This window comes from Eumetopias jubatus, unplaced genomic scaffold, assembly GCF_037043125.1.
Source record: "Eumetopias jubatus isolate StellerSeaLion01/CBP00866 unplaced genomic scaffold, mEumJub1_p1.0 scaffold_6, whole genome shotgun sequence".
Classification (NCBI taxonomy): domain Eukaryota; kingdom Metazoa; phylum Chordata; class Mammalia; order Carnivora; family Otariidae; genus Eumetopias; species Eumetopias jubatus.
In genome coordinates, this window is record NW_028274812.1 from 124332230 (window position 1) to 124345206 (window position 12977).

Below are 12977 nucleotides of genomic sequence, written 5' to 3' on the forward strand. Positions count from 1 at the left end.
TCAGTCAATGTTATGAGGCCACATACAGAGCTGTTTTACTTACGATAGGTCAGGTCCTAGTTTTAGTTGCCAGTCAAATCCCTTTAGGGATATCTGCAGAATATCTACGCTCAAGGAAAATGCTCCATGGAAATACACATTATCAAACTCAGTTCCGAAGCCAAGGGCTTTGCTAATGATTTTCAACTTCTGACTTTGTCTTTTATATACCACTTCCTCCTGCCCCATGAATGGGAGAGGTAGCACACATAAATCAAGGCAGTGAGGGAAGCTAAGTTACAAGAAGAGAGGACCATGGAAACCAATTTAAGGAAGTTAAATTTATTTAGCTCTATAATCCCTGATGACTTACAATAGATGGTATGTTATAGAGAATATATATTTTATCTCACGGTCATGCTGTGCAAACAGGGAAATGAGAAAATGATTGTGCCACACAAGAAGAGGCAATTTATGATACTTAGTCCTGATATTAGAGCTGAATCAGACTTATTGAGCTTGGGTCTGTCACTGGTTCTAACTAGGTATAGTCCAATTCTAGGCACTTCATAATGGGAGAGAGATCAAAAGGGAAGGGTCATTAAATAGGAGGAGAAAGGCAGGTGGCTTGGCTCCCCACTGCTCACATAGGTTCTCCACCAAGCCCAGAGTGGTGCCAGCCCCACCCCCACCACCCGTCTCAGCTCCTAAGCATTTTAGCACCGACCTTCTGGCTGCCCTGTATCCCATTCTGCCATAGGTTTCTACTCAGTGTTCTAACATGCCCACAGAAAAACAAATCCCTAAAGTCCAGCACCTCCTAAAAGAGTTTGAGACTGCTAGGGATGCCTGGAGAGCTGGAAAACTTGGCTACCACGAGCGAATTCTGAGTTAGCTAAAATCCTCCCTAAGGTGGGGGAGGATTTTATGAGAGGGACACAGCAAGGATACCATGGTGGTGGTAGTGGTGGTGGTGGTGGTGGTGGTGGTGGTGGTGGTGGTGGTGGTGGTTTTAATTCTAAACTTTTAGAGAAAGCATCTCCCATGTGGATCCCTTTCACACAGGCAAGTTACAAGAATCTGAATAGTAGTCTCTGAAGGTGGAGCTATGCAAATATTAGGGGGTGGCGGAAGCCAGGAATGGGGAGATGACGCTAAGAATCCAGGTTTTCATTAATTCCCGAATATGTACCTCATAACAGCATAAATTCCCCAAGCTGGCATATAGTATCTGATGGGGCCCACTGATCCACAGGAGGGGAGGGTGGAAGGGGTTTCATACCAAACAGAACACGCTGTACCTTCAGATCCAAATGGAGAATATACATCTGATGCATGTGTCTTATGCCCTCACATATCTGCTTGATGAACAGGATGGTGTCAAACTCGGTCAGATTGTAGTTGTCATCGATGATGCGATCAAACAGCTCCCCTCCGTCCACGCTGCAGAGAGAAGAGGCGTCAAGTCCTGAGTATGACTCCTTCGTGAACACGGCTACTTCCTGGAGTAGCAGCCACGTGTTTAAGCTCCTCTAACTCTTCCAGCAGGTGTGTGTGCCCAGTGACTTCTCCACCTCCGTCGCTATCTCAGCTATATGATGCTTAGGTTGAAGGCCCTTCTTTTAACTACCATCAGTTTCACAACCGGAACGCCTCAAGGTCCCAGTCATCTCATGGCTGCAGTTCTGGAATGAGTCCACATCTGCCATTTCCTAACATATATGGAAGATAAAGAGGATCCTACAAAGGCAGGGAGAGGAATCCCAAATACCAAGCGATGGTCAAACGGGGTCTTCTCAGACTACTTTCAGTGTGAAAGTGCTCCTATGTGCTTCTGATACTAGGCTTTTTATTATCCCAAATTCCTATTGCACGATGATAAACAAAACCCCAAGCAGGGGAAAGAATGAACCGAATCACAATACTGATTCAGCGTTATTGAGAACTACTCACTTTCTCACTACTTATTAATTTTTTATAAAAGTGAATTTAAATGGAAGTTTCTTAGCCCCAGTTATTAAGAGTTTGAAGCGAACTGTGTATTAATGATTAGGTTGAAAAAAAATGTGGTTCAAAAATCACTTTCCTTCAGGTTAACCGGAATAATCTTTAGGCTGGCTATTTGACACAATAGCTTAGATATAAAGCTATGCCTAGGGTGTCATTCTACTTCTTCTCAGTAAAATCACACATGAAGATGTGTATTCCTAGGTAATTTTCCTTCTGAAACTGATGCGATTGTCTGATACATGCCGGTCAGAATCAGAAGTGCACCAAGCACGGATCTACCAGCTTCTGAAGCAGGACAGAGCGTAATCATGCTTGCGTGCAGCTGTGCAGGGGAGGGGTGGAGTACGGGGTGGGGGAGGGGTGGAGTACGGGGTGGGGGAGGGGGAGAACACGTACTACTCCATGACCAGGACAATGTCATTCTTAGACTCAAAGGCGTCGTAGAGCTGAATGAGGTTCACGTGATCCAGCTGGTTCATGATGTTGATCTCGTTCTTCACTTCATCCTGAGAAGAAGGAAAGATGCTTTAGCGAAGTGAAGATGCTGATGGCAAGGACAGATCCACGTTGCACGGACTCTACCTTATCCTTGGTGCCTCTGGTCTTGATGATCTTGGCCGCCAGCTTCAGACCTGTTGCTTTCTCTTCGCACCTGTGAACCTGGCCAAAACGCCCCCTGCCGAAGAAGAGGACATGGTGCAGCGTGAGGTGGGGCCAAGTGGAAGACGCCCCTGTCACAGGCATTTCTCTTTTGGGGTTTGAATGAGTAAATCTGTTAGTGTATCTACTGTAGCCAATAAACTTCTAAAATAATGTTAGAGTGTGGTGCCTCCGTCACGGGCTGAGGGGTTTCCCGGCCCTACCCCAGACCTACTGAGGCAAGAATCTAAGGTGAAGCCCCAGAATCTCCATTTCCACAGAGTTCCTTGGATGATTCATATGCATCTTAAAATTTGAGAACTTCTGTTATAGAAAAAAATAGAATCTTTCTGAATCCATGTGAATGGAATAAGTTAGGTTTTGTAAGCGTATGAACAATACAGTCTGTTGATCAGGCATGTAAAATTATTTTTGGAAACTGCATATAAATAAAGTAATAACAATATCACATACAGATACATAAAATAAAAAATACATATTACATAATCACCTATGAGATTTTTGACGGTTTAGCTTGGATATAAATTTTTATACACTTTAAAGGACAGCTTCTTACACATGTAATCACATGTCAAAATGCACACTCGTGAACAATTTTAAAATGTGACTTCTTGCTTTGATTCCTGATTTAGTAAAGTAGAACACAGGTGCTTGCTTATGCGATGTGGCTATCATGGCAGGGGGCTAAGGGGAAGCTTCTTGAACAACACTGTGACCCTAAGGCCCCCCCACATTCCTGGAGGACTGCAGAGGTGAGGATGGTGGCCACAACTGACAGAGGCAGGGTGGTGACCGACTGAGTTGAGGTCCCACTCAACTCAGCCACATCTGTGCACAAACAGATTGGTCTCAGAGAATGACATTTCCATAAACATAAGCCAAGGGAGGACCTTAATTCCAACCACCATGTCCAGCCCGTGAACACAGCCCCAGGCACCTCACATGTGGCTACTGATGAAGAAAATGCCCTGGGGTTGCCTGGGTGGCTCAGTGGGTGAGCGTCCCACTCTCGATTTCGGCTCCGTTCACGATCTCAGGGTCCTGAGATGGAGCCCCGCATCAGGTTCCCTGCTCAGCAGGGAGTCTGCTTCTCCCTCTCCCTCTGCCCCTCCCCCTGCTTGTGCTCTCTTTCTCTAAAGTAAATAAATCTTTTAAAAAAATGAAAAGAAAAAAGAAAATGCCCTGGGAATTGTCTCAAAGTGTCTTCTGCAAATAACTATTCTCCTTCCGAGAAACAGTTGCTGGCTTGCCACTGAAGTCCCTGACGACCCAAATGAGCTACTACGTGCAGTAATACTAAAGACTCCCAGGGCACCTATTCATGTTTCACGGTTTTCATTTTTCAGGTTTTCATTTCATGCCCTTTCTCACAGTCTCAAAGGGAGCTCTCTATAATCAGCAGGCTGAGGAGGAAAGCATGCAGGGGGTTCCCCGAGGTGCAGGCAAAAGAAATATGGGGCAGGAAGAGGAAGAAGGGACTTCACAAATAGCGACCACACCCCCAATGACCAAATGCAGAAACATGCACTATAGTCGCTATGCATATTTTCCATGTGTTGGTAAGTAGCTTTTGTGTATAGCAGTATAAATGTTCTGCTTCCTTTTGCTATTTCACATAGATATGCTGACAGTAGTAAACTTTATAATTTAGACTTTAAATCACAAGATATCAAAGGGGGATTGTGTCTGTCATAGAAAAGGAAGGAATATCCCCCAGTAATAAACTCGGTCCCTGATGGGCTGTACTCTTCCTTCTTCAGGGAGAGAGTGTGCATTTAGACGTCCTTCAAAAAAATTCTTCAGGGATGGAAGCAATCACTCAAAATGGATAATAGTAATTAATACAGTAACAACATAAATGGAAAACCAACAACAATGATAAAAAAAGATTTAACACATGCCACAAGAAATAACTCGGTGTTGTTCACTCATTCCTACATTTTGTGTCTCCATTTTCAAGTTCTGGACAGCTTCTAAACCTTCTGATGACTCACTGGGGCTTCTCCCACTTTCAGACATTACAACATGGGAAGCAAAGCCGATAATAAACGTGGACTTCAGTCACTGTCACCACATCAACCTTTCTGACATCAGTAGCGATTTTCAGAAATGCTTAAAATCTCTTAAAATGTTTGTTTATGATGTTTCTGGTTCTCGGGTCAAGACTGGCAAACATTTATGCAATCCTCAGGATCTGCCTCTTTGAAAATGCTCTTCTTTTGTGGAAAGCGTGTTAAAATTGAGCATTACTTACCCTCCTAAAATTTCCGTTCTGCTCACGGTATAAAAGCTGTTGATGGCTGTTTGTTTGGCTGTCACGATACGGTGATTAAACGGGGCAGGAGGAGCCGAGACATCATCTAGATGGTGAGAGGAAGCAGTCAGACCTCTTTCTGGCACCAGACTGGGCCTCAGAATAAAACAAAATGGGCCATCTATTTTATTCCTAGTGATCCAGGGAATATATGTTTCTATTTCGTATTATGGTCTGTAATTCATGAAGATGACACCTGACATCTTTCAGAAAGAATGTCAGGACCATGTAACTGTGGTTTATACCATATTCAGGACAACTTTTAGAAATGTCACAATAGTTGAAAATCTCCAACCCCCAAACAGTCCATACAGATAATTCTCCCAAGCCCGAAACGATTTAAGTTCTAAGATAAGAAAGTGTTTGATCCATTAAAAAAAAAAAAGCACCACTGGTAAGGTCCATTATTTTAATTAAAGCAAAGAAAGATGAAGAGTTACTTCATGTCATTGAAATGTTTGCTATTATTCTATATTACTTTGCAAAATATTTTAGCCTTTATTTAAGACACTTTTAAGGCAGAAAGATGAATTTTTCCTGGCTGGAAATAAAACAACCAGTAAAACTGGCTAAGGACATATTCTACAGCTCTCAAATTTCTCCCACTTCCCACCCTCCGGTCTAAGTGTTTTAACTCTAGTCCACCTCATGATTGGTTCTAAAACCCAAACTCAGTAATATTCTTCCAGCATTCTTTTTATTTTTCCATGGTTTGCTTTCCATGAGCCTATTCATTTCCCCATTTATTCCATATTTAAGCATCTATTGCATGCAGCTTCTTACATGCATACAAGGATACAAGGGGAGGTGAGTAGATAATAACTTTGCTTTCAGAACTTTAAATGTATTCAACATGTAATTCTGGAGCACTTATCTTGTGCTAGGCACTCTGCCAAATGTTAATATTTTTAGATAATAGAAGTCTCCGGGAATCTGATTTGATATAGACATTCATCTCTCACACCATAAATATGTTGAAAACGAAAGAAGTCATGAAAGAATTCTCTTGGTGGCATTCATCTCTTCAGACCAAAAAAAAAAAAAAAAGTGATTGAATTACATACACAAATGGCATCAGTATGGCATTCTGTCTCCTTCAGGCTGTTAGGCTAAGTGAAATTTAGTCGGAAATGCTTGCTGGAAAAGGTTAAGAAGCTTTAAAAGGCTGAAACAAAAACCATTTCCTACCCAATGGGGCCACCAGATCTTGCTGTCTGGAGGTCTTAGTTCCAGCAGACGCCAAGGGTTTGCCTTGTAAGCCCCCCTGGGCTTGTCTGGTTTCCTGTGTTCTAAATGTGTGTTCTTCACCTGGACTCGCTACATCTATTCTGCTCTTTTTGCTGTCCTCTTTGGTGAAGCACTCCTCCGTCACCCTCCGCTTGCTGCTGCCAGTGTGTTCTGCTTGCTCAGCATTCTGGAAAGTGGGCACTAGCGCTGGGTTTTCCAGGATTCGGGTTGTGGAAATGGCCTTTACATTGCTGAGACACCTGGAAAAAAAAATCCACCTGCAGGTCTCAACATTTCAAGGAGATAACTTTGGGATGATCAAAAGTCTTAGCACTAACGCTTCCTGAACATGGTGCTTTGGTGAAGCTTCATGATGGAGTTGGCTGTTTCAGCATTTGGGATGAAATGGAGCAGTATGCTTCCCCATCAAATGAAGCAGCACAAGAACAGGTGTAGATAACAGGATCCCAGGGACTCTCCCTGATGACCTCATTGTGACCCCAAGTTATTCCACTGACCCTTTACAAAAGCAGTCATCTTATGATACCTAGCTAATTTGATCTTCAGTTTTTCACTTCCTTTTCTTATAGAAGAGAGAGATTACTAAATTAAAGTATACTAAAGGAAGCAACCATCTCTCTGAATATTAACAGCAGGGAGAGTAAACCTTTATCGGTCAAAGACTTGAACTAATTTCAGTTTTTTAACAGCTCCTTACCTTACTAAGCAGATCTTTGCAATGATGGACTTTCTTAATAAACATTAGCCTTTATGTTTAATTCTTTAAAAATTAGACTTCTCCATGATTGGGTTTCAAATACATTATTAATAAATGAAATAAAAATTATATCTTAATTCCGTAAAAAACACACAGATATTTGGATACTCTGTTCCAGATAGAGTCTGTGGCCCATCACAACACAGAGTAATTGATTGTGGTTGGCTACATCATTACCTGAATTTATATGTGAAACTTTGCGGTTGAGGAAGAGTCCTTCAATAATCTACTTCTTACTCAATCCTCATAATACCTTAGGAAAATAGCCAATTTATCATGCATAATTTAAGAATTTGTTTCTTAACTTACAGATAAATCTGATCTCATTATTCAGTTCTTGATCTTAGGAAGCATGTGCTTTATTTTGCTAAAAACAAGAACTTCATACTTAATCTTTTAAAATTACTGATTGATAATAATCATTATCTTTATCAGTTGACAGAAGAAAACAGTAAAAATGCCTGAAAATGTCACAGGCAAGAAGAAAAAGTAATGGCAAGAGAACAGGGCCAAGAAAAACCCACACCAGCTGGGAAACTGGTTTCTAAACCGTTGCTTTAAAAACTCACTTCACTTCTCCTTTTGGTATGGCCTTAAATCGCAATGGCTCATAGGTCTACCAAAAACATCAATTGTAGGCGTGCAAGGCTTTAAAGCCTACCTTTCACAGAATGGATCACCATTTGTCTTATCAACACACTGCTTTTTATTTGAACACTTGTCCAACACTGTTTCATTTGCAATTGCTGGTCCTCCTTTTGTCTCAAGTTCACTTTCACTAGTATCTTCTTTAGAACGAAGCCCATTTTTCTCTCCTTCGAACACTGGACATCCATTTTTATCCGCAGTGGCTTGCTTATCATCTCCAGAACTATTACTTTCTTGTCTGTTCAGTCTCTGTGTACTCAAAATGTCTCTTGTGTGTATATTTTCTCTTGGCTCTATGGAAGTTCTTAGAGCAAAATCTTCTACTTCGTCTTGTGGTCTTTCTGTATGAAATGTGGCAAAACTTCTCTGAACTAGAGAGGCATTGGTCTTCTCAGAATTTTTCTCATTGAGTTTATTAACCTTTTTTTTCTCAGAAGAGGGCGGGTTCTTCTGGGAAGATCTCTCTAAAAGCCACAAAATATTTTAATGGAGGACGCATGTGATCAGTATAATTTCGGCTTCACATAATGGCATTTCTATTCAGGTTTCTCTTTATCAGAAGATACAAGATTTTGAAAAGCAAAGTAGACGTGAACATGACCAACTGACTGACATTTGGGCTCCCAAAGAGTTTCTAGTTTGTAACTAGTAGGACCCAAAGCCAATCAAATAAAGATATTCAAACAGCACTTCTCCCAACACAGCGCTTTATGAACATGTAACTCCTTCTGAATAAGAACAATGGCAACAGGACTTTTACATCACAGCTTTCTTTATGCATAAATATCTAGTCTTCTAAAGATGCTACCTGTGAGGGCCGGTGTCCTTTTGCCTTTGACAGGCGCTGTTTCCTTCAGACCAGGGTGTGACCATGACTTCTCCTCAGCCTGTGGATACACAATTGAATAACTGAAGTTACTTATTAATTACATCAGGGTTTCTCAACCTCAGGACTACTGACGCATGGGGTGGATAATTCTTTGTTGTGGAAAATGTCATGAGCATTCTAGAATTTTTGCAACATCTTTGTCCTCTACCCACAAGAAGACGATGATAGCTTCCCTCCCAGTGGTAACATCCAAAATGTCTCCAGAAATTGTTAAGTGTCCCCCAGGGGGCAAAATCATCCCAGATTGAAAACTACTGTATTACATGATTCAAAAATGAAAAAAAAAAAAAACCACTAAAATTAATAGCAAGTGAGAGGGCAGGACAGTCTGAATTAATGAAACTGTATAGACTACAACATTTGAAAACAAATGAACTCACTACTCTAAAGGAAATTCTGTTAAACTCTGGCATTATTTGTAAAAGAAGGCCCATCTTCATGAATAGATTAAAAGATATTGATAATGTATATGTCACCTCTGACCTCTGTTCATATTGTCTTGATATGGTTCACATATTAATCAGATGAAAATGAGAGGATCTATATGAATAGGTTTTGTAAACCAGAAAGCAGGAGACTAAAGTAAGCTTTTCTGAATGAGTTTTCACATGGCTTAAAGCAGATGACCATTTTCCTAGGCAGATAAACATCCTTCTCACAATTTGGCTTCTCTGAATTTGCTTAGCCAACTTTTCTTAAATACCACATAAAAAGTAAACATTAGCCCAATCCACCCAAGTTATCACAAATTCTGAAGTTGTGCATTATAAATTAATGAAATTGTATGGATGTCCAAAGAGTCAGTTTCTTTCCTTTGGAAAGAGAGCGAAATTTGCCTTAGGGTGATTTGCAAGCATGAAACGCCACATAAGTGCAGCTCAGGGGCATCAAGACAGAATGCTAATGTACTTTTAAATAATCCAAGGGGCAGTCTCATAGGTTCAGAGCATTTCCATTTTTCAGATAGAGACATTGAAACACAAAGTTATGTTTAGTAAATCTGTGGAAAACCAAAATTAGACATCATAGCCTCAGAGTTTGTAAATTCCTCTTCTAGGTGAAAGAGCAATACAAATGTTCTTCAACTTCCTCAGGCAAATTCAGCTGCTCTCTCCTCTGCCCACAGCATGTGCACCCACCCCAGCATCACTGACAACACTCTTAAACGTTTTTTCCTGTTAATTTCCCACTAGCCTTGGGCAGAAAGACTGATTCATCTTTGAATCTCTGGCACTTAGCCCAGTGACTAGGATATAGTGATGATGGTGGTGATGAATGTGATGATGATGGTGGTGGTGGTGATGGTAATGGTGATGATGATGGTGGTGGTGATGATGATGATGATGATGAGGGTGATGGTGGTGGTGGTGGTGGTGATGATGATGAGGGTGATGGTGGTGGTGGTGGTGGTGATGATGATGAGGGTGATGGTGGTGGTGGGGATGATGTCAATGATGATGATGGCTAATATACACTAAGCACTGTCTACATACCAGGCACATTTCTAAGCATGTTATTAACTCAGTTGATCCTCATAGCAACCTTTGGGATAGATACTGTTAGCCACACTTTATAATGAAATCAGGTAATTTCCAAGCATTATACAGTTGAGAAATGGTTGAGCCAGGATTCTTAGTTAGCTGTCTCCTTCATTCTGTGCTCTTAACTACTACATCGTACTGTCACTTAGAGAAAAAATAGAAGATTACAGGCAAGGTATGTTGTTAGTATTTATTGAATATCTATGGCACAGTCAGTACCACGGGAGATAAGAAGGAAGATTAAGAGAGAAGGGTATAAAATGGAAACGCATTAGTAGAGTGAAGAAATAAATATTTACCAAACAACTAGAATTAACATGGAAGAAAGGCAAGAGAGAGAGAATTTAAGTCCAATTTTGAAAATAAGTCAAATTAGCCAGATAAGATAGTTTAACAAATTGTGTTTAAGATATTGTATAATTTTGTCTTTCAGTGTTTCTCTTTTGAAATGAAAACTCCTGGTGGACAGACAGTGTGCTTCTGGATTTATTCTGGATAACGTATACATTGGTGGACTTGATAATGAAAACTGTTATGTTTTAATCAATTTCAGTTCATCAAACTAGGTAAAATTGAGAATTTGGTGGTAAGACTCCATAGAGTGCCAAATTGATGAGCATTTGCCTCTAAGGTCATCCAGGTGTTGGTGGCAAAGGTCCAGGAGTTGTGCTAACATTCTTTGGGTAGAGCAGCTGGAGTTGACCAACAGGAGAAGCTGTTGATTCTGAGGAATATAAGAAACCAGCTTCCAAATGAGGCTGGTTTTTTTCTTTGTCAATTATATATCACATATGTTTTACCACTTAAATAATGTAAGGAGGTCTTTATTCATTGCCACAGGCTATTGTATTTTCATTTCTCTATGTAATACTGACATCTAGAGGAACTTTGAACTGAGTTTCCAAAAAACAGAAGCTGTATCTCTCCTTTCCTGTTTCTGGACAGCAACTTCAGTATGAAGAGCTTTTACTTTGTGTTTCCATGTTATCTGTACAAGTTCCTAAAATAATAAGCACAAGTCTGTAGATATATCTTGTCCAAAACTGAACATATTTTCTACCTATGAGAGAGGACATGACCGGACTGTTAAGCATGATGTTCCTATAAGGATTACTATCACCCTCTGTTAATAGATACAAATCATGTCAGAGACTATGTTCCTTTGCTAAATTCACACTGATGACCGAGTTGAACATGAGGGTTTCATTTCATTCAAATTCATTCATTATTCCTTCACTTAATAAATATTTCTGTATTTGCCTATGGATTCCTTCTGTGACCAATTACTCATTGCTTTTATAATAATCCATCGATGCATTTAGAATGACATACAGAAGAAAGGAGACCCAAATGCCCAAGTATTTAAAACAAGTTCTGTTCTCTCTACTCTGTACAGTTTTCTAGACTGGTGTCCCAAGTGGGGAGTATGTGCCCTGAGTGTATCTAAAGTAGTCTTCAGGTTGTGTAAAGGAAATGTTAGAACTCATTTCTATCTGTTTTCCATTCTTTTAAAATTTATATTTTATATATGTTTAAAACATGTATGAATAAAATTGGACAGATATATAATTTATAAGTATCTGTAATATACTAAATTTATTTATAAAAATAAATTTTTTATAAAAAATATTTATAAAAATATTTTTTATAAAAAATGTATTGTTTATCAATGTGCATAATTTCTGAATAAACATATTGGGATTTACTTAAATGCATTTTACTGATCGCAGTGCAAAATCAAAATAATTTGGAGACCGTTCCTCCAAATAACACCATTTCTTACATTCTGATTTTCTGAATTATGTGCTTTGGAGAAGAAACATTCTAATCAGCAGGTTCAAGGACAAGCACATAATTTGAACAATCAGCTCATGTCTTGCAAACTGCTTTTAAGAGGTCAAGATTCATTGCTTAATGACTATTTTGACAATTTAGACCATTTGTATGTACTTTATGCTCTGGTCTCCATGCAGTTTCACTGACTGCCATAGAAACAAGAGCTGAGCAGAAAGACAACATCCATCCAGAAGCGTGTGCCCACCTACCTGGTGCGGAGCTCACTCCCACCGCGAACCACAAGCCTGTCCCAGTACTACACTACAACTCTACTTCTCCTCAACATGGTAGAGCAACCAAAAGGCAAATTAGTTCCATTGAACGACTTTGCCTCATCCCTCTTCATTTCCATGCAATAAAAAATCAACTTTAAAAACCCATCCTAAAGTGCATTTAAACTTCTAAAGAACAGAAAGGCAAAATAGCTACTGCTTCCTCTGGGCGCCCACAACGCAGTGATCGTCTTCTGGGTATTGTATGGTCACCTGACATGCCTGTCCCCACACCGGGATAAGGACCCTTCTCTTCATCTATGGTTCCCCAGCACCACATGCTCAATATGCTCGGTGAACCCCTGTGCAGTAAAGAAAAGAAGTGCCTGCAGGACTGGTGCCCTCATTCTGACAATAGTCCTTTTCATTTTTTAGAATATATATATATATATATATAATTTATTTATTTTTACTTTTTTATGTTCAATTATCCAGCATATAGTAAGTACATCATTAGTTTTTGATGTGGTGTTCAACGATTCATTAGTTGCGTATAACACCCAGTGCACATCACCACAAGCACCCTCCTTAATACTCTTCACCCAGTTACCCCATCCCTCCACCCCCTCCCTGCTGTAGCCCTCAGTTTGGTTCCCAACATCCAGAGTTTCTCATGGTTTGTCTCCCTCTCTTATTTCTTCCCATTCATTTTTCCCTCCCTTCCCCCGTGGCCCTCTGCATTATTCCTCTTTGTTCCACATATGAGTGAAACCATACGATAATTGACAATATTCTTTAATCAGGCTGTGTCACTGAAAAGCCCGACTCCCCCAGCACCATCCGAAATGCATCCCTGTCGCTGATGCTCATATCCTTTGCATCA

At 40.2% G+C, this 12977-nt stretch overlaps 1 protein-coding gene across 3 annotated transcripts in view; it reads right to left on the bottom strand.

Annotated features, from left to right (window-relative positions):
* MYLK4 (myosin light chain kinase family member 4) overlaps positions 1 to 12977 on the bottom strand; it is a 76775-nt gene that overhangs the window by 10280 nt on the left and 53518 nt on the right. For 2 of the 3 annotated variants that reach the window (XM_088024380.1, XM_088024381.1), the window contains 5 exons: positions 8425 to 8503; positions 4904 to 5009; positions 2572 to 2665; positions 2386 to 2495; positions 1281 to 1422 (listed from right to left, as the gene is read on the bottom strand). In XM_088024380.1, coding sequence (XP_087880506.1) covers positions 1281 to 1422; positions 2386 to 2495; positions 2572 to 2665; positions 4904 to 5009; positions 8425 to 8503 — 531 coding nt within the window. Of the gene's footprint in view, positions 1 to 1280; positions 1423 to 2385; positions 2496 to 2571; positions 2666 to 4903; positions 5010 to 6151; positions 6451 to 7629; positions 8081 to 8424; positions 8504 to 12977 lie in introns of all 3 variants that reach the window. The other variant, XM_088024379.1, reaches the window with a different exon arrangement.